Raw genomic sequence first — 27,194 nt, 5'->3', positions numbered from 1 at the left:
ATCAAGTCAATCATCAAATGTTTATGTGCTCCTTTCTCTCAAATCAGCCCCCTCCCATGCCTCTCCATTGTCAATGCCTTAGTCCCAATCTTAACCATATGTCATCTGGACCATTTCAGTAGCTTCTACTATATCTCACCTCTTCCATGTTCTTCTTACAGCCCAGCCAAAAAAAAAGAATCATGTCTATATCTTGTTTTTAAAATCCTCTAGTGGCTCTCCATCATCTACAATGTGAAGGTAAGATCTTGCATGGCACTCAAGACTCTTGGTTATCCAGTCCTACAGCCAGTCTCTTACCACCATAACCACCTGTACATGTTACTGTCCATCAGGACCAAACCACCCTCAGTCATGGAAAAGTGCTCTGTTCTCTCAGGCATGCTTCTGTACTTGAGTGCCTTCACCCATGGGGTGCCCACTGGACTTTTATCCATCTAGTTGAAGCATCTTCTCTAAAGCCTCTTTGAGCCCTCTCTTGTGTTTTCCTTACATCTTGTGCATGCCTGGGATATAGGACTTATTTCACTGTATACACAGCAAGTGGTCCTCTCTCTTTTGTGTGCTTCTCAGAGGAGGGCTAGTGCCTGTACTCACCTTTGTTATCTTCCAGTGCTTGAAGCAGAATAAGCCTTTAGGAAATGTTTTATGAGCTAATAAATGAAAAAAAGTAAGCAAGTACATTAATCTACAGAGATAGCTGTTTCCCCTGTATGCAGAAATTTATTGCATGGACCATGCACATCTTTGACTATATAGGCCCCTCTGTAAAGACTGAAGAAGTGTTGGTGGCCTAATGTAGACAGAGAACTCGGGCAGAAAGTCAACATAATGTACGTAGACCATTTCTTTCTCAGGATCTAACTCTAAAAGAGGGAGAAAATTCAGAGGATGACTCGACAAATTGACAATTAAGATATTCCTTCAACTACCTTTAAAAATACTCATTTTAAGTGAACTTTTCTCCATTTCTTTGTGAATAGATTTGCTAACAAGTGCAAATAAACTGAATTGCTGGCTAAGTGGAAAGCCACATCCATTAGTGACTAGATGTAAGTGAGGAAGGGTCAGCTTTTAGGGATGAGAATTTAAAAGTGGGATTTCTAGTCATACCCCAATTGCAGGCCAGCTGGCTCTGCTTAGGCTTGGCCAGACTCTACTGGCAGGAAGAGCTAACATTTTCTTTAGATATTAATTGTTTTGATCTTATAATGTCTCTTGGATATTACCTAAGAGGCCACTTTAGCCTGAAAAATATTTTAGGGAAGATATTTTTTCACATCTGACTTCCTTGTGCCTAACACAAGGCCTGACGCCTGGGAGGTCTCAGTAAGTATTTATAGGATGAATGAGTGTTGATACTAATCACATTAGAACATCTCATCAAGAGTAGCTACATCCTGGTAAGCCTGAATTAGCAAAAACCCTCAAGTTTGATCACTTTTTTGCTAGCTGTTATTATTCAGGACCATCCATTTTAATGCTAGTGTATCTCTTCCACAATAGCAGTTTGGGTTTTGATGTCACTGCTGTTTCTGTCTGGGACTTGACAGGAGCTAGGGGTGCTGTTGAAATGCATTGCCGGTTTGGAATTAGACAGTGTCTTCATCCTTGAGGAAGGGCTTGTCTTTCTATTTGCTCTTGTAAGGAAATGGGCATGTCATTAACCCAGGAGCTTCTCCAGCCCTACTGGGAATGGAAGGATGAACGCATATTGGAGTCTATCCTTGTTTGACACTGAACCAAGACAAGGCCTATCTATCTGACTTTAGAAGAAGAATTTAAATAAGCTCAAAGGAAGTCTTTATAACTGTGGGTTGATGTTTGGGATGATATGGTTTGAGTTCAAGGTAACAGCAGAGCAGTAAATGATATGGTCATCTTAAATTGCTTTTCATTTTCTGTTTCTAGTGTGAAATAGAATCCATATATTAATCAATATTACAGTAATTGGACCTGAAACCGGCTGCTTCTTTTTTTGTCCTATATGATATTACAGTGGAGTTGTATCATATACATGTTTAACCAAGTGAATTTAATCAGGAGCATAATCTGAGGGGCAAAAGGGGGGAGTGAAAATTACAATTTAAATAGTGCTTGTAATCCTGCTTAACGTACAACTCAGGTGTGTGTCCCCAGGTGAACACAACATGAGGGCCGTGGATCTGGTTTTTTCTTGAGCCATTCCTGACTCTCATGTGCCTCTTGTCACTTGAACACCTTGCTGCACCCAGTGTGATTTAAGAGTTTAAGAACCTGTATTTGGAGATAACGTGGCCCGCGACTATAAGCCCAGGACTTCTTACACCGTTGCACTGAAACTCAGTGAAAACCTGGATCGTCAGAACTCTGAGGGTGGGTGTGGGATCCTACAAGGTGGCATCTTCCAAAAGGACTTTTGAAGTTAATCTTGACCATATATGGTTTTCATCTTAAGAGGTGGCTTAGGCCTGAACCTGTTTGGAAGATCCAGCTCTAATTTTGAGGACAAAGCTGGGCTTAATTTTAAAGGCATACAAATTCATTAGACCCATGGATCAGTATTTTGCAGGTAGTGTCTTTTTAGAAAGCTGAAGTAGGCTGAACTTGTGCCCATCCTAATGAAACTATTCCTGTAGAGCAATGATTCTCAACCAGGAGTGATTTTTTTGCTCCCAGGGGACATTTGGTAGCATCTGAAGACATCTTTCGTTGTCACAACTGGGGAGGAAGTGGTCTTGGCCTCCAGTGCGTGGAAGCGGGGAATGCTGCTAAATACCCCATAATGCACAGGATAATAGGGTACAGTGCCACCCACAACAAAGACTTATCTGACCCCAAATATCCAAAGTACTGAGTCTGAGAAATCCTGTTCTAGAGTGAATCTGAGTGAACAGCTTTGCAAGAATTGGCCCAACACCAAAAGCAAAATCTAAAGAATTTTCAAAGTTGTGAGCTTCATCTCATGGGACCTTTTTCGCATTTATATGATTAAACCACAAGTTTAAAGTCGATGGTGTTAGTTATTAGCTCTGAACGGGGGAGGTCCCTGGAATCTACACAGTTTGGAGCAACTATTATAGAACTGGCTGGCCCAGCCCTCAGTTTCATAAGACCTGCCAGAAAGCCAAGTCCTGGCAAAGTCATTGAGACACCATCACAGACTGAAATCAATTGAAGCCACCCAAAGACTTATTAAGTTCAGATCTTTCTACCAGCAATTTATCTCTTCAAAGAAAAATTGCATGACAGGAGATTCCAGTTGGACACTCCGGACTCAGCTGTCAGGGACATTGATGAAAGCAGAGCTGGAACATTTGTGCCCACTTTTTGTTTTGTGTTGTTTTGTTCTTCCAGGAATGATTATATACTTGTCCTTTGCGGCTTAAGTCACCCACCGCACAGTGTAACATCATGATTAACAGCCCAGTCCAAGTTCAAATCCCAGCTCTGCTCATCAGCAAGGTTCTGTTGGAAGTAGATGGCGCATGCTCAGAGGGTGCCCGCAGGCAGGCAGTGAAGGGACGGTTTGCAGAGGTGCGGAGAGGGTCGCGGGACCATCAGAGGGCAGGGAAGCACCCAGAGACTAGCAGCAGTGGGAAACTGCCAACACTGTTTCTGCCTCCAGGCCTGGGAAAACTTAGTGAACAGCTAGGACTTGGTAAGAGCTGTAGCCTTGGGAGGGAGCCCTGGGGACAGAAAAGCTGGCCTGACACCTTCTGCCAAAGTGACCCCCCATAAATACGCCAGCCTCTCCTTCCTCCTAGCTTTGCAGGTACCTTCCGGGGCCGACCCGTCTGAAAGTGAGAGGGAACGCAAACTCTGCAGAGACCAACCTCCCAGGGCACAAAGGAGCACAAAGAATGGGTCTAGAAGAGCAGGCCTAGAGTATTCAGTATGCTGTGTAGCCCTGGACAAGTTACTTAACCTCTCTGAACATCATTTCTCACATGGGAACATTAATCTTCATATTGTTGGCATGAGAATAAAATAGGGTGACGTGTCTATAGTTCCTAGGACGGCACCAGTGTGTTGAAGGCACACTATAGACGGTAGCATTTATTCTTACTTCACTTAAGGCCAAACGGGGCCGGATGTCTAGTAAGATTTTGCGGTTCAGATGAGAAGTTGGTGCTGGGCTTTTAAAGGGACAAAGAACTAGCTAGTCTGAGTCAATGTCTGCCCCGGCTGACTTGGAACAGGGAATGAGGTGAAATCCTCAAGGCCTGCTCTTTCCTCTCACCCCAGTGTTGTGATCTGCATGAGGGACGTCCCAGTCATCAGACGGGGCACGCTTTTTTATTCTCTCAACAAACACACTTAGGTTTTCCCTCTTACACTGTGGTTCTCACGTTGATGGGCTCCTACCCTGGCTCCCCAGCCTCTCTCTCCTGTAATGTCTATTTCCTTTGGTTAAAGAATTCCCTTTAGTGGCCATGTTCAGGTTATGGGTCCTTCCCCACAGGCTGGCAGCAACCAGGTTCCTTGTTACTTCCTTCTGAATATACCGTGGACCTCTTCCTTCCTGTTATATCTTCCACATTCCATGAGTTATCCCTTACCATATCCTTTTATACAGTTTAATTTTGTTTTGTTGGTTTTTTTTTTTTTTTCTCCTCCCTTATACTCCCCCACCTCCAACCTTAAAATTTAGTTTAAAGTTCTCTGAATCAGGTCAGTGCAGGTTCCGGCCAAATACATTTTTCTGGCCTTTGCTAAGTATGTTCTCTCAATGCCAAGATCCCGTCAGTCTGCTCTCTCAGGCTGTGGCCCAGCAAGACAGATCCCAGTTTTGGACGCCTTCTATGTTGCCAGGCATTTCTTGCCATGTCCTCATTTCACTTCCAAGCTTGCACCCACCATGGGGAGAAGGGCTGTTGGGCACCTGGGCCTGGGCCTTCACTGTTCCCTCCCAGCCTCAGCTTTCTGAGGGCGGTAAGAGACCCCTCCCCACAGAGGGGTCTGAGGGTTTAGTAGAGAGTTGGTGTGCAGGGCTCAGGAACAGCGCCCCAAAGGGGGCCACAGGCCTGCAGCACCCCTGCTCTCCTCGAATGCAAACACACTGCTTCCTCCAGGGGATCCTGGGATGGAAAACTTCTTCCCACTGTCCAGAATCTCTGTCACTTGCCCATGTGTTCTTCCACTGATGCCATTTATTCATTTTCTTCTTCTCTTGAGCCCCCCTGACTGGCCCCCCTCTTCCTCCTCAGTCTCTTTGCGGGGTTTGCTTCCCGAATGTTCACCCAACACTGACTAAGAGCCTCCTCTGAAGCTACAGGCCCACCTCAGCTGTCCCAGCCAGAAGTGTGGTTTGCCTGTGATTTGGGTGTAGTCAGGGGTCCTCTCAGACAAAGTGAAATGTGGCCTGTCTCTCCGTGAAGCAGCCATCACTGCCCTCTGTGTAAAGCCCCAGGTCCTTAACTCACCTTATGAGGCCCGTTGCCCCAGCCACTGCCGCCGGACAGCTTTCATTCCTCCTGCCCACCCTGTGCTCCTGGCTGCACGTGCTCTTTCCTTCTGCCCAGAACATTTGTGTCCAGTTTTCCCTCTTAAACTCCTTTTCATCCTTGGAGACTCTGCTTAAATGTCCTTTTGGCACAGAGACTCATGACCTGTCCTAGGCTTTGCAAAAACCCTTGCCAGACCTTCCCAGGGCAACATGAATTTGCTCTTAGAATATCCATCATGTTTATAAATGTTTTTTTATTGTGTCTGGTGGGAGCTGAGGGGCTGGGATTTCCCTGTGTCCGTTGGTGTTAGGGTTTGCCCACCTTTGCCGTGCTGAGGCCACGGGTGACATGTCGGATCTCTTAGCATCCCTGTAACCTCCATAGCAACAAGAGCTGGGTCTGTCTTGTGTGTCCATGTGCCTCTCACCACTGGTACTGTTGTTGGGTATCAGTGAGAAGTTGTGAGCAATTTTCATCCCTTGGTATTGGCAAATATCTTAGCTCCCTCGAGGACTTTTCCTGCAGACTTTCACGGTCCCTCCTATTTCCAGGGGACTCGGCAAGGGTAGATGATACTTTTTCAAACCAGGCCTGCTGAGAGGGCAGCTGGTGTGGCTTAGGGCAATGACTCAGAAGGAATGGTTGTGAGTATGTGGAGGGGACTGCTGGTGACCGAGGTCCTGATGAAAGAGAATAGGAAGCCGGGCAGAAATGTTCGTGAATTCAATGTGTAGTCTCACAGTGTTTCCTAAGTGTCCATGAGAACTTTGTGAGAAGATGCTGGCCCCAAGACCACACTGGGGGCCCTTGGATGTGAGAGGAAGGCAGAGTCTTGGTCCCCAGAGAACTTGTGCCTTGTCATTCCTGTGTTTGATTAATACAGCTCGAGGAGGGCTCAGCTATGGGTCCTTTCCAGGGACTCCCTGCTACTTGGTACCCAGGGCCCTCACTTGGGTGCCTGGCTGCATACCACCGTGACCCCCATTGATAGGATTCTATGTCCCGTGTCACTAGCCAAGTGGTGAGCCCTCTGAAAGCAGGGGTGTGTGTTGTGCCCTTGACACATGTGCTGCCTGGTGTATTGAGTGCAGAGGGTGTCAGAATGTGCAGCCATGCGTGTTTGCTCTCTCTCATCTCCATTCTCCATCTTTGGTGGCTTGGCTTGACTTGAATGTGTGTGAATTTTATTTAATTTGTTCATCTTTAGAACAGCTTCACACACCGCAGATTTGCAGTGAGGCCTTGTGGACACTGAGCCTGCATTCTGGTCAAGAGGTAGTTTTGGAGATGATTTCCTCCGCAGCAGTGATGAAAGAGAGAAACTACCCCAGCGGCTCTAGAGCACATTTAAATGTCTGACTCCAGGAAGTAAGGCTGGAACGTAGGGGGGTGAAATTACACTATTTATTCCCAAGAATGTGTGGCTTTCTAGAGCTTGCATGTCCATTGCCTCACTTGTTCCTGCAACTGCTGGCTGATCAGGGGCCAGAGTCACTGCTGAAGTGGAAGGAAACATGAATGTAGGCTGGAGTCAAAACAGCCATCAAATCGTGGATCCTTCCTGCTTTGTCTGCCAGTCTCCTGGGGATGATGAGTAGACTCAGGCTGATGGCAACCAACTGCACCCATCTCCCCATCAGTGATAAAGCCCCACAGAGGCACCCTTGCCAGTTTTGCCATATGCTCACCAATTAAAACTTAAATGCACGCCACATGCTAGGCTGTTGGAAACACATTCTCGTTTTGATGTGGCTATTCTGAAGTAAATGTGTGCAAGAACATATGCTTTCTGTCAACCAAACGATGACACTGCTGTTGCTAAAACTATGCTTTTGCCGTGCTAGTAAAACGATGGGGTTCTGTTTCTCTTTGCTAAATGCTCTATTATCAAATGAAAAAGAAATACCATAAAAAGTCCTTCAGCACCAAAGGGAATTTTTCTCAAAGGTTTTTTCACTCTTTCCCTGTACCCAGCCTGGTTTTTGCTTTTAAGGAAGAATGCCTGGGACTCCCCTGGTGGCGCAGTGGTTAAGAATCTGCCTGCCAATGCAGGGGACACGGGTTTGAGCCCTGGTCCGGGAAGATCCCTCATGCCGCGGAGCAACTAAGCCCATGTGCCACGACTACTGAGCCCGTGTGCCACAACTACTGAAGGCCACACGCCTAGAGCCTGAGCTCCACAGCAAGAGAAGCCACCGCATTGAGAAGCCCGCGCACCACGACGAAGAGTAACCCCTGCTCACCGCAACTAGAGGAAGCCCATGTGCAGCAACGAAGACCCAACGCAGCCTAAATAAATAAATGAAGGAAGGAAAGAAGGAAGGAAGGATGAATGCCTGACACACCCATCTTGAGCACACGGGTTCACAGTTGTGTGCCCTTCGATTTCCTCCTGCTACTGCCAGCCAGTGCATCTCAGCCTGGAAACTTTGCTCTCTTATCACCAGTTCCAAAACCATCCCTCTTGGGGACACCCGGCAAGGACACCCAGCAGACAGCAGAGGGCCTTTGCCACCCCATGCTCATTTCCCCCATTCTCCCCAGGAAGCAGGTGCATGTACTAGGCTGGAGTCCCCAGCAGAAGACGTACAATGTGTCATCAAGCCCGGGCGGGCAGAAGTCTCTCTGTCCTCTACACCCAGTTCCTACCTGAAGGGCACTGGTGCAGTTCCCACGGAGGAGGATTTCTTCCGTGTGGAGGTTGGAAGTTACCCAGGATATAAGGAGAGGCTGGCATTTCATTCTCTACACTGCCTCCCTCTCTCCCCCCACAATTCCATACTCATTCTCTGAGGAAGGCAGCCTGAGAGCAGGTGAGGGGCGGGGGTTCTGGACCCAGTGAGTCCTGGCAGAATGACTTCTTGCTGGGACGCTGAGGGCAGGTGGGCCCCCTGCCCAGTGAGGCCTGAGCTTTGCTCTCCCACAGTAATGCCACTGCCTGGCCTGCTGGGAGACCTGCTTTGGGCACCCCATTGCCAGCCATCCCTGCTCACCTGAGCTGGCAGGATATCTCCACAAAGAGAGAGCCCTCTGATCCGCCTGTTCTTATAGGGTCAGGGCAGGCCCCTTACATGCACCAATCCTCCCTGAATCTCTATTGCTTCGAGCAGTATGTATGTAGGGCTGGAGCACATGCTCTTGGTGGCACTGCCAGGATTCCAGCAATGTGGCTCTGCCAAGCCATGAGGGTCAGACCCTCAGGAGTGACTCATCCTCCTCTGGCCTTCACAGATGACTTTTTTTTTTTTTAATTCCCAATCATTTTGCTACCCATTCACAGCTCACACCTGAGAGGATTGCTCAGCAAAAACATGCATACAGCAGACTGTGCCATTTCCCTGCTTCCTAGGGGACACCCACGGAGACTGAGCAGCAAATCTCCAGCCTCGACAGGTTTACAAAGAGTTCTGTGCCCGTGAGTGCTTCTTCTAAGTAACTTTCAAGTGTATGGAATAACTTCACATTATGAGCAAACGTAATTCAAGCGAAGGGTGATGGACCTCGCTGGTTTAGCCACTGATAGGATATCAGGCTGCTCTTTGCTTATCAGCTTGATTCACCGTGGACTTCTCTCCTCTTTCCCTGAAGAGGCAGAAGGATCATGTATTAGTTTGCTATTGCTGTGTAACAAGTTACCACAAACATGGCTGTTCAAAACAGCACCCATTTATATTATCTCACAGTTTCCATAGGTCAGAAGCCCAGCATGGCTAACTGGGTTCTCAGCCGGGGGTATCACAAGGCCACAGTCAAGGTTGTGGCTGGCTGGGCTCTTATCGGGAGGCCCTGGCAAGAGTCCACCTCCAGGTTCATTCGGGTTGTTGGCAGAATTCAGCTTCTTGTGCTTGCAGGACCGAGGTCCCTGCTCCTCGCTGGCTGTTGGCCAGGAGTCATTCTCAGCTTCTAGAGGCCACCACATTCCTCATCACATGGCCCCTTCCATCTTTAAAACCAGCACTGATGTGTCAAATACTTTTTTTTAAAATAAATTTATTTATTTTAGTTATTTTGGGCCGCGTTGGGTCTTCGTTGCTGCGCATGGGCTTTCTCTAGTTGCGGCAGGTTGGGGGCTACTCTTTGTCGCAATGAGCATGCTTCTCATTGCGGTGGCTTCTCTTGTTGCGGAGCGCAGGCTCTAGGTACACGGGCTTTAGTAGTTGTGGCGCACGGGCTCAGTAGTTGTGGCTCGTGGGCTCTAGAGCGCAGGCTCAGTAGTTGTGGCGCACGGGCTTAGTTGCTCCGCGGCGTGTGGCATCTTCCCAGACCAGGGATCGAACCCGTGTCGCCTGCATTGGCAGGCAGATTCTTAACCACTACGCCACCAGGGAAGTACTTCATCAAATATTTCTTGTGCTTCTAATCTCTGACATTCTTTTCTGATGCTAACCAGAAAACACTCTGTTTTTAAAAGGCTCACCAGGTTAGATCAGGCCTACCTGGATAATCCCCGTATCTTAAGGTCAAGAGACTTGAGAGGTGAACACCAGCTTCACGGCCCCTTCCCTGCAGTGCCTCAGTCTGTGTTTGACTGAATAACCAGGGGACGGGAATCTCAGGGGCCAGTTTAGAATTCTGCCTGCCTCAGACAGCACGGAGAAATCAGCCTCATGTTCAATCTCACCCTCGCTCGACGCTTCCAAGAAATTCCTGTCCTGCTCATAATCTCCACTGTTATCTCCCCCAGCGAGCACCGGGGATCCTGAGCCTGAACCAGAGGCAGAAGCGGAGGCAGAGGCAGAGGCGGGACGGGTGGCCGATGAGGCCAGCCAGGAACTAGCCCCTGCCCACGCGGGAGCAGAGAGCGAGGTGGAGCGGGCCCTGGAGCCAGAGGCTGAAGAGCGAGCCTCCCTGAGCGAGAAGGAGCAGCAGAATGAGGCAGTGAACGAGCGGGACAACTGCTCGGCCTCCAGCGTCTCGTCCTCCAGCAGCACATTGGAGAGGGAGGACAAGGAGGACAAGCTCTCTCGGGACAGGGGGACTGGTAAGGAGGCCCCCTTTCCCCGTGAACACACCCCCGGGGCAGGGGACCTGGTTTGCTGGCCTCTGAGCTGACCGGCTGGCCCAGCTCACTCCCCAGACTGTCCCCCAGTGTCTGGAGGGGGGTGTGGCCCCACTCAGCCAGCCAGCAGCTTCCTGCCCTGCAGAAGGGCCCCGACCCTCTGCCACAAGGCTGCACCGTCACTTCTACAGCTGGGAAAAGGGCCTGATAATGAGGGCAACAGGGGACTTTTCCTGAGGAACAAACCCCAGAAGAGAAATTCCTCATTTCCTTCTAACTGTTTAATTGTGAGTAGTAAGTGTGGCTTTTTTCTGATTTAAATTTAGAGACATGTCATGTTGTTGTCTACTCCCTTGAAAGAGTGTTTGCAAGGAAGTGTGTTAAGCCACTATGACTGAACATTGCAGACCAGAGCAGATTTGGTGAAATGAATCATATGAGTACTTTGAAAACCTGCCAGTTCACAGCATGCAGAGATCAATTTGATGTGCTCAGCTGGAATGTATGTCATTTAGGTAATTTTCCACAATATGCTCAGGACCATTCTTTTCTTCGATACTAAGTACGTGCTTTTTCTTATGGAATCATACCTTTTTGGTGTTATCCCCAATATTCATTCAGTTTCTCCTGTTTAATGGTGACTTTATGTTTAGGGATCAAATGGAATGTTAGTCCTCACTAGGGACTTGGGGAGGGTGCCACACAGGGTTCTAGAAATTGTAAACGATTCAAATAATCATTTGAATTATGATTCATATGTGACACCATGGAGTTGGTTTTCCTACCCATGACCTGTACACTGTCAGGGTGGCAGGAAGCCACCTCTTTCAACTGACTCTCCTCACCAGTGAAGGCATGTCTTATGGGCCAGGCTTCATTAAGGCTACACAGTGACACAGACTCAAGGAGCTTACATCTTAGGCCCAAACGGCAGCTGCAAGGGCCTGCCAATCAGTGGCACGACCCAGGCATGATACGTTAGTTCACAGATTAAGAATACATTGTCCCTGAAGCCTGGATGAGTGAACAAAGATTGAATGAATGAATGAAGCCATAATGTCTCCTAGGAGACCTGTCAATCAATGGCTTAGTCTAAATAGTTAATATTTGAGTTTTCACAGTTATATTATTCGATTTTATTCTGTATGTCACTGGTCACCATTATATAGTGAAAAAGGAGGACTTAAAATACTTTATGTCTTAGGAATTATCGCATTGAAAATCTTGTGTCTGGTTGAAGATGTGTGTGCTAAAAGGATTACATATATTGATACTAAATTTCTTTCAAAGTGAGATTCCAGTTACACTCTCAAATTCTACTTGTCGTTACTCACATTTAATGTAATTCGGTCACAGTACAGGGTGTCGGGTAAGTCTGCTTGATCATTTGGCCTTAAATCATGTTTTATTCTATTATGAGTAGCTTGAAGTATTATTCATCATAACTAGGTTTAGCAGGCCTAAAACATATAAACAAGTTGGATTAGTAAAAATAAGCCAGGGAAGAGAGCTTTCGTGGATCAGATTGCCCAATATCCTTCCAAATAAGGACAACTTTCCAAAAATGGAGACTCTGCTCCCAGTGAAGAACCATTGACTTTCTCCCAAAAGCTGGTGGTGTCCAGGAATTGGAGCTTTGCAGTGACTTTTCTGCTTCAGTCTGGTGCTGTGAAGAGATGTGACCATGTTTATTTGTTGTAGCTTATTGGTTCCTAAAAAAATCCCACTGCTCATGGGCACATCAGCTGCTGTGGAGACAGAGAAGCTCTCTCACCACAGCTTTTGCTTTTCAGAATTTTCTCAATTAAATCACAAAGGCAATCAAAGTGATTCCCAGTCTTATTTCTCACAGTTGTACTTATTACTTGAGAATGAATTTGTAGGGCTTGAAAGAGACCCAACTTATTGCAGATGTGTGTTTTTATTTTTCTTTGTTTTCATGTGTTCCACTCCCTGGCATTAGAGTAAGAGGCTTTACTGTAGCATTCATCACACTTTGTTGTAGTTATTTGTATAACTGTCCTTTGTCTCTATTTGAATGTAAGCTTTGTGAGGATGGGGTGGTCTATCTTATTCATTGTGAGTCCTTACTTCCTGGCTGGGTGCCCAGAACATAGTAGGGCCTCATAAAACCACTGATGGATAAATGAATGAATCTGGCTAAGATGGAGACGCCCCCATTGCTCCCACGTCCTCCGTTTTACAACTAAAATACCAACACCCTGGATGTAACAGAACAACCAATCATAGGAGGACTCTGAAAGTTGGAAAGAATGAAGCAGACTGCCTAGGAGGCTTTAGACTTGAACGACATGGCAGTGAAGCTTCAAGGAAAGCCGATTTCCTTAGCCAGAGGATTGGGAAAGGCGTTGCCTAACAGAACAGAAAATCTTTTCTGCTGTTAATAAGTGCTCTATCCTAAATAAGGTCTAATGGAAAATTTGCCACTGTCCCACCTCTCCCCCTAACCCAGTGGTTTCAGTGAGACTGAAGAGGAAGTGGCTTTCTATACAGCACCCCCATGGAAATAGGAGTGACAATTCTGCCGTTCCCTCCCCTCCTCAACTCTGTGGTGTCAGTGGGACTCAGAAGGGAGCCAGTCTTCTATCCCCTGCCCAGTAGAAGCAGGGAGTGCTCCAGTTCCCCTGCTGGGGTAGTGTTGGCCTAATGGGGAGCTCAGTCTTTCCCCTGAAGGGGAGAAGCAAGTGGGTCCCAATTCCTCCAACAGGGTAGTGTCTGTGGGGTCCTGTGGGGATCTGAGCCTTCACCCCCACCCAGAAGGAGCTAGACTTAATGAGGAGTGGAGAGGGGACTAATAGCATTCTCTGTCCCCACCACCACCATCCTTGTCCCTGATGCTGATGGGAGCACAGCAGAGAGCTGAGCTTCCATCCCCATCCGGTATAAACAAGGTAGAATGATGTGGAGGTGGTACTAGTCTGCACTCTTTTCTCCCCAAGCCAGAATCAGTGGGGACTGGTGGGAAGCTGAGCCTTCACCTCACTTGGAGGCAATGAGCCAACGTGAGTTAATGCCTCACATCCACTGGGAAGATGCTGGTGGGGTCAAGGGGGCACTGAACCTCCAACCTACCCATCTGCAGTGAGGGAGTGTGAGTCAGCCCTCTTCCTGGGTGGTGACAGTGGGACCCAGCAGGGAGCTGAACATCTACCTGCACCAAGCCCTGTATGCTACACCCCAAAAGGGTGACTACCTGCAAAAAGAGAAGATTAAATATTATCCAGAGTCTATCAGATGGTACCGAAAATACCCAGGATACAATCGAAAATCACTCATCATATCAAGAAGTAGGGCAGTCACATCTTGAATGGGAAAAGACCATCTACAGGTGCCAACACTGAGATGAATCAGATGCTGGAATTATCTGTCAAAAATTTTTAAGCAGTCATCATAATAATGCTTCAGTGGACAGTTACACTCAGGGCTCAGGAAATACATGAAAAAAAATCTTAGCAAAGAAATAGGAGTTATTAAAAAAGAACCCAAGGGGGCTTCCCTGGTGGCGCAGTGGTTGAGAGTCCGCCTGCCGATGCAGGGGACACGGGTTCGTGCCCCGGTCCGGGAAGATCCCACATGCCGCGGAGCAGCTGGGCCCGTGAGCCATGGCCGCTGAGCCTGCACGTCCGGAGCCTGTGCTCCGCAACAGGAGAGGCCACGACAGTGAGAGGCCCGCGTACGGCAAAAAAAAAAAAAAAAAAAAAGAACCCAAGGGAAATTATAGAACTGGAAAATACAGTAACTGAAATAAAATATTTGACATGCTTTATTGTTGATTGGAGACAACAAAGAAAATAATCAGTGTACTTGAAAACAGATCAGTAGAAATTACCAAATCTGAATAACAGAGAAAAAAAATAGACTAAAAAAAATGAACAGAGTCTCAGGGACCCATGGGATTATGTCAATAAAACTAACATTCATTTCATCCGAGTCTGAGAATAAGAGGAGAGAGAGTGCAATGTGGAAAGATATTTGAGGAAATAATGGCTGAAAATTTCCCAAGTTTGGCAAAAGGTATAAATCTACAGATTTAAGAAGCTGAGCAAATCCTAACAAGGATAAATCCAAAGAAATCTGCACCAAGACAAATGGCAAACTTCTGAAAATTAAAAACCAAAAAAATAGTCTTTGGAAAGAAATAAATAACGTGGTACCTATAGAGGAACAGCAATTCAAAGGATAGCAGGTTTCTCATCTGAAACATGGAGGCCAGCAGGAAGGGGCACAGCATCTATCAAGTGCTAAAAGACTAGAACTATCAACCATGAATTACATATACAGTAAAAGTAGCCTTTAACAATGCAGGGAAAGTAAAGACATTCTCAGTTAAAGAAAAACTAGGAGAATTTGACACTAGCAGACCTACCCTTGAAGAATGGCTAAAGGAAGTTCTCCGAACAGAAAGGAAATGATGACAGAAGAAGGCTTGGGACTCCAGAAAGAAAAGAACAACAGAGTGGGTAAAAATAGGGGTAAATTAAAAAATGCTCTCTTTTTACTCGTGAGCTTCTTAAATCATATTTGATAGTGGAAGCAAAAATTACGTTTGATATATGGTGTTCAGTATATGTAGAGGAAGTACTTAAGACAATTGTATTTTTAAAAGTGGGAGGGTAATGGGATCAAAATGGAAGTAAGGTTTATACACTTCAAAGCAGTAAATACCAATAGACTAAATAAGTTAGTGTATATATTGTAATACCTAGAGCAACCACTAAGAAAATTACACGAAGCCATGTACTCAGAAACACTCTAAATGAATCATGCTGAAATTCTAAAAGATGTTCAAGTAATCCACCCAAGACCAAGAAAGGAGAAACAGACACTGAAACAAAGAGATCAAACACAACAAATAAAACAGAAGACTTAAGCCCTAACATATCAATTAAAAGACAGAGATTTGCTGAGTGTATAAAAACACAACCCAACTACATGCTATCACATACAACACTCATTTCAAACGTAATGACATGGGCAGATGGAAAGTTAAAAGTTGGGAAAAGATATCATGCCAACATTAATAAAAGAGAAGCTGGAGTGGCTATATTAATATCAGATAAAGTAGACTTCAGAGCAGAGGAAATTACTAGGGACAGAGAAGCACCCTACATAATGATTTTAAAAAGACCTAAATGAATGAAGAATGTAAACGAGAAAACCAGCATTCAGAATGTTACCTGATTATGCTCTTTCCCCTGTTGCCAAAATAAGTAACTGCCAACATTTCCCAATAAATGGAGAGAGTGAGGCAGTCTGTTCAGAGAGACTCAGCCACTTTATCTGCCACAGCCTCCTGGCATCAAAGCAGTCTCCCTATTTACAGGACTGTCTGACCAGCTGTAGAAGTTTTTCCGTCGTGTCCTCAAATGCCACCTCTTCTCTCTTTGATGGTGGTTATCGCCTAAGTGTATTTTGTTTGTGAAACCAACCTACAAGAGGGCTTAAGAGCTCCTTGTTCTGGTGTTGGTGGTGAGCTTAGGCCACTGTCGAGGAGAACATAGAGGACAAAGCTACACAGGAAAAAGTGGAGCACCAGGGGGCCTCTGTGCTTCCCCAGTAAATACCTCCTCAAGATGAAGGCCCAGCTATGTGGGAGAGACCAGTGTCCCCCCCCAAGCCGGTTTGATCTGGCTCTTCTTTGGTAGAAAGAAGACTCCTGATGCTCATGTCCACGGCCTAGGTCTTCTGCCCCCTCCCCAAACAAGTATCCACACAGGCCCTAGATATCTGATGGAACTCACATCCTGAAATGCCCACTGCACAGCCCTGCTGGCCCTTAGGAAGCAAATTCAGAGGGATGACATTGGTGACCATTCATTCATTCATTCATCCTAGGTGCTGGGGATACAACAGGGAACAAAACAAACCCAGATCCCTGCTGTTGTAGAGTTTACATTTCAAGGAGGAGCACAGCTTAACAAGTAATGATAACCATTCCCGTGATGGGGCAGAGGCAACAGTAAAATCAAAAAGGGAAACGTGTGGAAGATTAGACAGTAAGAAGTGCTTGGGCAGAAAATAAAGCAGGAAAGGATGAAACTGGGGGGGAGAGGGAGGTTTGCACAATTTTAAATAAGGTGATCGGGGAAGATTTCACTGGGAAGATACTATTTGAGCAAAGACCTAAAGGAAGTTGAGAAGCAAATTGTGTGATTACCTGGGTTTGTCCCAGGAGGGGCAAAGATCCTGAGGCTGGATCACCTCACGCCTGGTGAGTTCTAGGAATGTCAAGGAGCTGCTGTAGCTGAAGAGGTTCATGTGTGTATATCTGGGGTGGTGGCAGTGGTAGAGGTGGTGGTAGGAGAGGAAAGAAAATTAAGGTGGGATCACACGTGGCTTGGGAACATTGACAGGTCATTGACTTTTTGTCTCAGTGAAATGTGGCACTATTAGAAGACTTTAAGCAGAGAGATACGGTCGGACATTGTAACACATCACGTGGCTGTGGTGTTGAGAACTGACTGCAGAGGGACAAGAGTGGAAGCTGAGACCAGCTAGGGGCTCCCCTGCAATACCGTCGGCAAGAAACCATGCTGGATCGGACCGGGGTCATGGCAGGAGTGGTGACGAGAAAAGTGGCTGGATTCCGGATGTAACATGAAGATTTAGCTAACAGGATGCCCTGCTGTGTGGGGTGAAAGAACAGGATAAAAGTCAAGGATGACTCTGAGGCTTTTGGAATTGGCAGCAAGATGGGTGAAGTAGCCATGTCTGAGGTAGGAAATGACTGCAGGAGAAGCAGTTTCAGTGAGTGGATGGGAGTGAGGGCAGAAGGTGGTATTTCAAGCCCTGAGACTGAATGAGATGGTGACTAAGAAGATGAGAGTGGATGCAGAGAAGAGGTCCAGGGACACTTAAAGACAAGGAGGAACCAACCCAGGAGACTGAGAAGGAGCAGCCAAAAAGAAGGAGGCAAAGCAAGTGAGCGCAATGTCCGGGAGGCCAAGCGAAGGACATAAGTCAAGGATGAGGGAGCGACAGCTGCGTCTAGTGCAACAGCAAGGTCATCGGTCACCCGGAAAGGAGCATCTTTGAAAGGGAGCAAAAACTTCACTAGACTGGCTTCAACAGAGAAAGAAAGAAATTGGAGATAGCAAAACAACTCTTATAAGCAGCTTTCCTTTAAAAGAAAGGAGAAAATTTGGATTATAGGTGGAGGCATAAGTGGAATCAAGTGAGGTTTTCTGTTTTTGTTTCATGGGTAAAATTATACCATGTTTATATGCCAGTAGGAAGGCCTAGTAGGGGGAGCATGGGAGATGCAGGATGGAGAATTGCTGGAGTGGCTTCCGAATGCACGAGTGGAGCGGTTGACCCCCGCTAAGAGGACGGTTTGTCAGTGTCACAGGACAGAGGCCATGGTCAGGGTTCAGGTGCAGGTGGGTGGGTGGAGGCAGAATGGAGGCCCTGGAAGATCTCTGACTTTGTCTATTAAGTTTTTGAAACAGGAAACAAGGCCATACTTGCAGAGGATGAGATGGGTGGGGGATGCTAGAGGAGAGTGGAGGTGTGTGAAAAGTCATCTAGGAGAGGTCATGGATGGGACCGCCAGGCAGCATCACCTGAAGACTGGTGGCCATGAACTTAAAGTGTGACCAATGGCATGGTCTGTGCATTTCTCCAGACACGTTGGCTGCCCTGATGCAGAGGTGGAGTAGGGGGAGAAAGGGGGATAACTCTACAGCCTTTCCAACATCTGCCACGGATGAGGGAGCATTTCCTTGCCTCCCTGTGTGTAGTTAGGGCAGAAGCCCCTTAGTTATCCTGGGTGGGTCCTGACCAGCTGTCATGGGTGGGCAGCAAAGGTGCGGAAAATTTTTCCCATGAGCCTAGGCCAGAGCTACAAGCAGTGTCATACCTACAAGAGTCTTGGGTCCTAGAGTGGGTCATTGGCTCTTTGATGTAGCATCTCTTTCTGATCAAGAGTGTCTTGTCAGGCATGACCACCTTCCTCTCCAACTGCTTTATTTCTGTGCCTTCCTGAATCCCTCTGTGTGCAATGTCCACATGGTGCCTAGTTGCTTTTCTCATAGTATTGAGGCCCATGCCACGTTCTCACTTTTTGTTTTCCTGTGAACTTTTCAGGTTTGTGGTCTGCGGGTGTTCAGGATGCCGGTGTAAATGAGCAGTGTGGTGACATCCTTACCAGCAAACGGTTCATGCTGGACATGCTGTATGCCCATAACAGAAAGCCCACGGATGATGAGAAGGGGGAGGGCGAGACCACGAGGACCGCACAGGGGGCGGAGGCCGTAGCCAGCCTGGCCAGCCGGATATCCACCTTGCAGGCCAACTCTCTGGCCCAGGATGAGAGCGTCAGGAGGGTGGACGTTGGCTGTCTGGACAATCGGGGCAGCGTGAAAGCCTTTGCTGAGAAATTCAACAGCGGGGACCTAGGGAGAGGGTCCGTCTCCCCTGATGCCGAGCCCAATGACAAGGTCACGGAGAAGGTGTCGGCACAGCCCAAGACGGAATCTGACTACATCTGGGACCAGCTCATGGCCAGTCCGCGGGAGCTCAGAATCCAAGACATGGATTTCACTGACCTGGGGGAGGAGGATGACATTGACGTCCTGGACGTGGACCTGGGTCACAGGGAGGCCCCGGGGCTGCCTCCCCCACCCCCGCCCACCTTTCTCGGTTTGCCGCCCCCTCCCCCTCTGCCCCTGCTGGACGGCGTGCCTCCCCCTCCAGTCCCCGGTAATTTATTGGCTCCTCCTCCAGTATTCAGTGCTCCTCCTCAGGGCTTAGGGTGGCCCCAGGTACCCAGGGGTCAGCCAGCATTCACCAAGAAAAAGAAGACCATCCGTCTGTTCTGGAATGAAGTGCGGCCTTTTGAGTGGCCGTGTAAGAACAACGGCCGCTGCAGAGAATTCCTGTGGTCGAAACTGGAACCTATTAAGGTGGACACTTCCAAGCTGGAGCACCTGTTTGAGTCTAAATCGAAGGAACTGGCTGTCTCCAAGGTACCGCTAGCATCCAGCATGCCTCTTGATTTGCAGTTACTTTCAGCTGTCGGGTAGAACGGAGAGATTTGTTGTATATAAAATGCCCTTCATGTCGCTCTTGCTATTTGCTAAAAAAGGCAGTTGGTATAAAAATCTAACCTTTAATACAGTACTCTCAGTGCCACATGCTAGGTGTGAGCTAAATGCGTCAGGGACACTTCATTGCTAACATGGACGGCAGCTTACTAACACCAACAGGCGAAATAGCTTTCAAAGAGCCCAGTAACCTTGAGGAAGAAACAAAAGGGTTACCCAGGGGATGTTAGTATGGCCCGACAGCAGACGTTGACATTCTCTAGAGGAAAGTAGGCTTGCTAATTAATCAAACATACCGACTTCCTCCCGGGGATGTGTTTATTCACACTTAACCTTTGTTGTTTATGGTTGATAGTAGTAGTTTGAACCTCAGCTGTAACCACACAGTGCTTTCACAAAGGCAGTAATCCGCGTGGCATTTCTTCAGATAATCCCCTGGCTGAGTCAGCATGCTGCAACTATCTAGATATTTCCAAATAACCATATAGTTAGCATCCTGTAAACATTACACATGTATCTAGATTTCTTATTTTTCATAGATGTTTGAGAACCCTGTAGGCATTGCTGCTGTGTTATTTTTAACAGAGATATTCTATCGGCATTTATAAATGGAAAGCTCTGTACATGAAGTTACTGGACATCAAAGGTAAAGTCATGGCTAATGAACACTGAGGAAGAGGCTGCGCGATGCAGTCACAGATTTTATTTCTTATAATTCACTGCGTTAATAGGCTCTCCTTTACATATCTCAAAGAACTGCTTTTTTAAAAAAAACTCTTGTGATTCTGGGTATATTAAAACAGGTTTAAGACTATCTTCTCAGGAACTAAGGGTAAGAGAAAATGCTTTGTAAAGTATAGTTGAAACGTGTAAGAACTCATTATCGTGAATTCATTCCAGCTCCATGGGTTGCTTCACTTAGCATCGTATTGGGTGAGTATAAAGGTGCCTGAGTTGGGCTCCCTGACCTGCCAATCGGGCACTGAGTTTGAATCAAAAAGTATGTGCAGCGTCCTCAGGACAGGAGTATCCTTCAGACGAGGACCCGAGTGATGGCGTTAGCGCCTGTCACCACTGTGTGACGCTGAAAGGCTAGGGCGGGAGCTGTAAGCGGTCAACTTCCTGTTAAAACCTGTGCCTGGGGGTCTGGATCTACCTGCTGCTCTTCCTGAGTTGGCTTTTACCCTTGCAATGATTTCTGCACAGTCCCAGCAAGGATGTGAATCTAAACCGTTTCCAGCCCTACCCCACCCCACCCCCAAGTCAAGATTAAAGTTTTCTCCTGTTTACAAATCAAACTGCTAGGATCCAATACAGAAAATCGTGCCATCAGTCCTCTCCTCCAACTGGAAGTAGACCCCCTCTTGTCCTCTCTAGAAAATGACACTAAGAGAAGTGATGTTGGGCACCTGCTCTTGGTGTCTCTGTGTCCTGACTTCCCAGGACTGGTCACGTGTGGTGATGAGCCACCCTCATGCCCCCTTCAATTCTTACTGTCAGACCTGGCATCTGGGAGAAAACTGGCCTGGCGGGGTTGAAACAGCAGATGTGGTGGCCGGGAGTTACCTAGGATGTGCCCTCACTCCCTTCACGCTCCCAACACGCTGATCTGGTTGGCCCGTCTCCATCGTCCCGTGTGGCTGCCTGCACCCTCTGGGCTTTCCTTGGTTGCTCCTCAGCCTCGGGGGTTGCTGACGGGGAGGCTGGCTCTTGACTCAGGGTGGGAAGAATAAAAGAGTAACAGATTGGCAGTGAAGGCACTTCTGACTTCGTTTTTACAAAGGAAATGGCAAAGTTAAAAGCTTCCTTGAGAATACAGAAAATGGGTTCACCTCCCCCGCCTCCTTCTCTTGATCCCACTGTGGTCGGTGATAAGAGCCTGGTTGGTGCCCTCTCAGTAGCCCAAAGTTCCAGTCTTGCTTGAAGTAGGTGGCAACCTCTTAAAATCCTTTATTTCCCAGCTTAAGGACAAACGTTCGCCTAGTTTTTATAAAGTGAGAGCATAAGAGGAAAAGTAATACATTGAAAAATTTACCAAACTGATTCCAGAATGTTCTACAATGAGACCCAGGAGACCATCTTGGGAGGCTAGGAAATGTGAGTAGGGGGTAATTGACAAATGTTACAAAAGGTGAGAATGCAAACTGGAGCGTTGAACCTGTTATGTGTATGTTACCCATACAGGTACAACCAATTTTACTTCTGTTTCTAATCCTTGACTGTGATTTTCATAAAACTCAGCTGTAAACAGCCACTTCCGAATTCTGGCTCATGAGAAGTTTTTCATTAAACGCGATAGAGTGCATCAAAACTAAAATAGACTTCACAAGGCAGCACAGAGCAAAGGGAATCAGTTGTAGTTTCCATCAGAAAACTTACACCAGACTAGAGTTACAGGGCATGGTTATGACCAACCGAGTTACCTCTAAAGATCCATGTGCCAGATCCAAGGCTGGGTGACCACTTAATGGAAATGATAAGGACGGAAAGATGTGCTTTTTGATTTCCTTTCCAAATAGTTTCTGGAACTGGATCTTCTTTTATCTCACAGCAGGATGGATATATATATATATATATATATATATATATATATATATATATATATGTATATGTATATGTATATGTATAGAGGTATAATATATATATAGCTTTTAGTTTGAATTTTATTTATTTTTTTATATAGCAGATTCTTATTAGTTATCCCTTTTATACACATTAGTGTATATATGGCAATCCCAACTCCCAATTCATCCCACAACCACCACCACCACCCCCTTTACACCCTTGTTGTCCGTACGTTTGTTCTCTACATCTGTGTCTCAATTTCTGCCCTGCAAACCAGTTCATTTGTACTATTTTTCTAGGTTCCACATATATGCATTAATATAAGATACTTGTTTTTCTCTTTCTGACTTACTTCACTCTGTATGACAGTCTCTAGATCCATCCACGTCTCTACAAATGACCTGATTTTGTTCCTTTTTATGGCTGAGTAATATTCCATTGTATATATGTACCACATCTTCTTTATCTATTCGTCTCTCAGTGGGCATTTAGGTTGCTTCCATGACCTGGCTATTGTAAATAGTGCTGCAGTGAACATTAAGGTGCATGTGTCTTTTTGAATTATGGTTTTCTCTGGGTATATGCCCAGTAGTGGGATTGCTGGGTCATATGGTAATTCTATTTTTAGTTTTTTAAGGAACATCCATACTGTTCTCCTTAGTGGCTGTATCAATTTACATTCCCACCAACAGTGCAAGAGGGTTCCCTTTTCTCCACACGCTCTCCAGCATTTGTTTGTAGGTTTTCTGATGATGCCCATTCTAACTGGTGTGAGGTGATACCTCATTGTAGTTTTGATTTGCATTTCTCTAATAGTTAGTGATGTTGAGCAGCTTTTCATGTACTTCTTGGCCATCTGTATATCTTCCTTGGAGAAATGTCTATTTTAGGTCTTCCACCCACTTTCTGATTGGGTTGGTTTTTTAATATTGAGCTGCATGAGCTGGTTATATATTTTGGAGATTAATCCTTTGCCTGTTGATTTGTTTGCAAATATTTTCTCCCCTTCTGAAGGTGGTCTTTTTGTCTTGTTTGTAGTTTCCTTTGCTTTGCAAAAGCTTTGAAGTTTCATTAGGTCCCATTTGTTTATTTTTGTTTCTATTTCCATTACTCTAGGAAGTGGATCAAAAAAGATCTTGCTATGATTTATGTCAAAGAGTGTTCTGCCTATGTTTTGCTCTAAGAGTTTTATAGTGTCCAGTCTTACATTTAGGTCTTTAATACATTTTGAGTTTATTTTTGTGTATGGTGTTAGGAAGTGTTCTAATTTCATTCTTTTACATGTAGCTGTCCAGTTTTCCCAGCACCACTTATTGAAGAGACTGCCTTTTCTCCATTGTATATCCTTGCCTCCTTTGTCATAGATTAGTTGAGCATAGGTGTTTGGGTTTATCTCTGGGCTTTCTATCCTGTTCCATTGATCTACCTTTCTGTTTTTGTGCCAGTACCATACTATCTTGATTACTGTAGCTTTGTAGTATAGTCTGAAGTCAGGGAGTCTGATTCCTCCAGCTCCGTTTTTTCCCTCAGGACTTCTCTGGCTACTTGGGGTCTTTTGTGTCTCCATACAAATTTTAAGATATTTTGTTCTAGTTCTGTAAAAAATGCCATTGGTAATTTGATAGGGATTGCATTGACTCTGTAGATTGCTTTGGGTAGTATAATCATTTTCACAATGTTGATTCTTCCAATCCAAGAACATGGTATATCTCTTCATCTGTTTGTATCATCTTTAATTTCATTCATCAGTGTCTTATGGTTTTCTGCATACAGGTCTTTTGTCTCCTGAGGTAGGTTTATTCCTAGGTATTTAATTCTTTTTGTTGCAATGGTAAGTGGGAGTGTTTCCTTAATTTCTCTTTCAGATTTTTCGTCATTAGTGTATAGGAATGCAAGAGATTTCTGTGCATTAATTTTGTATCCTGCAACTTTCCCAAATTCATTGATTAGCTCTAGTAGTTTTCTGGTGGCATCTTAAGGATTCTCTATGTATAATATCATGTCATCTGCAAACAGTGACAGTTTTACTTCTTCTCTTCCAATTTGTATTCCTTTTATTTCTTTTTCTTCTCTGATTACCATAGCTAGGACTTCCGAAACTATGTTGAATAATAGTGGCAAGAGTCGACATCCTTGTTTTGTTCCTGATCTTAGAGGAAATGCTTTCAGTTTTTCAGCATTGAGAATGATCTTTGCTGTGGGTTTGTTGTATATGCCCTGTATTATGTTGCGGTAGTTTCCCTCTGTGCCCGCTTTCTGGACAGTTTTTATCATAAATGGGTGTTGAATTTTGTCAAAAGCTTTTTCTGAATCTATTGAGATGATCACATGGTTTTTATTCTTCAATTTATTAATATGGTGTATCACATTGATTGATTTGCGTATACTGAAGAATCCTGGCATCCCTGGGATAAATCCCACTTGATCATGGTGTATGATCCATTTAATGTGTTGTTGGATTCTGTTTGCTAGTATTTTGTTGGGGATTTTTGCATCTATATTCATGAGTGATATTGGTCTGTAATTTTCTTTTTTTGTAGTATCTTTGGTTTTGGTATCAGGGTGATGGTGGCCTCATAGAATGAGTTTTGGAGTGTTCCTTCCTCCGCAATATTTTGGAAGAGTTTGAGAAGGATGGGTGTTAACTCTTCTCTAAATGTTTCTTAGATTTCATCTGTGAAGCCATCTGGTCCTGGGCTTTTGTTTGTTGGAAGATTTTTAATCACAGTTTCAATTTCATTACTTGTGATTGGTCTGTTCATATTTTCTATTTCTTCCTGGTTTAGACTTGGAAGGTTATACCTTTCTAAGAATTTGTCCATTTCTTCCAGATTGTCCATTTTATTGGCATAGAGTTGCTTGTAGTAGTCTCTTAGGATGCTTTGTATTTCTGTGGTGTCTGTTGTACCTTCTGCTCTTTCATTTCTAATTTTATTGATTTGAATCCTCTCCCTCTTTTTCTTGATGAATCTGGCTAATGGTTTATCAATTTTATCTTCTCAAAGCACCAGCTTTTAGTTTTATTGATCTTTGCTTTTGTTTTCTTTGTTTCTATTTCATTTGTTTCTTGTCTGATCTTTATCATTTCTTTCCTTCTACTAACTTTAGATTTTGTTTCTTCTTTTTTCTCTAGTTCCATTAGGCATAAGGTTAGATTGTTTGAGATTTTTCTTCTTTCTCGAGGTAGGCTTGTGTAGCTATAAACTTCCTTCTTAGAACTGCTTTTGTTGCATCGCATAGGTATTGGGTCATCGTGTTTTCATTGTCATTTGTCTCTAGGTATTTTTTGATTTTCTCTTTGATTTCTTCAGAGATCTCTCTTATTTAGTAACGTATTGTTTAGCCTCCATGTGTTTGTGTTTTTTATGTTTTTTTCCCTGTAATTCATTTCTAATCTTATAGCATTGTGGACAGAAAATATGCTTGATATAATTTTAATTTTCTTAAATTTACTGAGGCTTGATTTGTGACCCAAGATGTGATCTCTCCTGGAGAGTGTTCCGTGTGTACTTGAAAAGAAAGTGTAATCTGCTGTTTTCGGATGGAATGTCCTATAAATATCAATTAAATATCTCTGGTCTATTGTGTCATTTAAAGCTTGTGTTTCCTTATAAATTTTCTGTTTGGATGATCTGTCCATTGGTGTAAGTGAGGCCTTAAGGTCCCCCACTATTATTGTGTTGCTGTCAATTTCCTCTTTTATAGCTGTTAGAAGTTGCCTTATGTATTGAGGTGCTCCTATGTTGGGTGCATATATATTTTTAATTGTTATATCTTCTTCTTGGATTGATCCCTTGATCATTATGTAGTGTCCTTCCTTGTCTCTGGTAACATGCTTTATTTTAAAGTCTATTTTATCTGCTATGAGCATTGCTACTCCAGCTTTCTTTTGATTTCCATTTGCATGGAATATCTTTTTCCATCCCCTTTTTCCATCAGTCTGTATGTGTCCCTAGCTCTGAATTGGGTCTCTTGTGGACAGCACACATACGGGTCTTGTTTTTGTATCCATTCAGCGAGCCTGTGTCTTTTGGTTAGCGCATTTAATCCATTCACGTTTAAGGTAATTACCAATATTTATGTTCCTATTATCATTTTCTCAACTGTTATGGGTTTTTTTTTGCAGGTCCTTTTCTTCTCTTGTGTTCCCACTTAGAGAAGTTCCTTTAGCATTTGTTGTAGAGCTGGTTTGGTGGTGCTGAATTCTCTTCACTTTTGCTTGTCTGTAAAGCTTTTGATTTCTCCATTGAATGTGAATGAAATCCTTGCTGTGTAGAGTAATCTTGGTAGTAGGTCCTTCCCTTTCATCACTTTAAATACGTTATGCCACTCCTTTCTGGCTTGTAGAGTTTCTGCTGAGAAATCAGCTGTTAACCTTATGGGAGTTCTCTTGTATGTTATTTGTCGTTTTTCCCTTGCTGCTTTCAGTAATTTTTCTTTGTCTTTAATTTCTGTCCATTTGATTACTATGTGTCTCGGCATGTTTCTCCTTGGGTTTATCCTCTATGGGACTCTCTGTGCTTCCTGGACTTGGGTGGCTATTTTCTTTCCCCTCTTAGGGAAGTTTTCGACTATAATCTCCTCAAATATTTTCTCAGCTCCTTTCTCTCTCTCTTCTCTTTCTGGAACCCCTATAATGCGAATGTTTTTGCATTTAATGTTGTCCCAGAGGTCTCTGAGACTCTCTTCATATCTTTTCATTCTTTTTACTTTATTCTGTTCCATGGCAGTGAATTCCACCATTCTGTCTTCCAGGTCACTTATCCTTTCTTCTGCCTCAGTTATTCTGCTATTGATTCCTTCTAGTGTATTTTTCATTTCAGTTATTGTATTGTTCATCTCTGTTTGTTTGTTCTTTAATTCTTCTAGGTGTTTGTTCTTTAATTCTTCTAGGTCTTTGTTAAACATTTCTTGCATCTTCTCGATCTTTGCCTCCATTTTTTTTCCAAGACCTTGGATCATGTTCACTATCATTATTCCGAATTGTTTTCTGGAAGGTTGCCTGTCTCCACTTCATTTAGTTGTTTTTCTGAGGTTTTATCTAGTTCCTTCATCTGGTACATAGCCCTCTGTCTTTTCATCTTGTCTGTCTTTCTGTGAATGTGGTTTTTGTTCCACAGGCTGCAGGATTGTAGT

General features: G+C 44.9%; 1 protein-coding gene across 2 annotated transcripts in view; it reads left to right on the top strand.

Annotated features, from left to right (window-relative positions):
• Positions 1-27,194, top strand: part of FHOD3 (formin homology 2 domain containing 3) — a 494,793-nt gene that overhangs the window by 402,774 nt on the left and 64,825 nt on the right. For both annotated transcript variants that reach the window (XM_065890566.1, XM_065890567.1), the window contains 2 exons: positions 10,114-10,410; positions 18,535-19,415. In XM_065890566.1, coding sequence (XP_065746638.1) covers positions 10,114-10,410; positions 18,535-19,415 — 1,178 coding nt within the window. The remainder of the gene's footprint in view (positions 1-10,113; positions 10,411-18,534; positions 19,416-27,194) is intronic.

This window comes from Phocoena phocoena, chromosome 13 (assembly GCF_963924675.1).
Source record: "Phocoena phocoena chromosome 13, mPhoPho1.1, whole genome shotgun sequence".
Taxonomy (NCBI): domain Eukaryota; kingdom Metazoa; phylum Chordata; class Mammalia; order Artiodactyla; family Phocoenidae; genus Phocoena; species Phocoena phocoena.
This window is presented reverse-complemented; position numbering and strand designations above follow the sequence as displayed.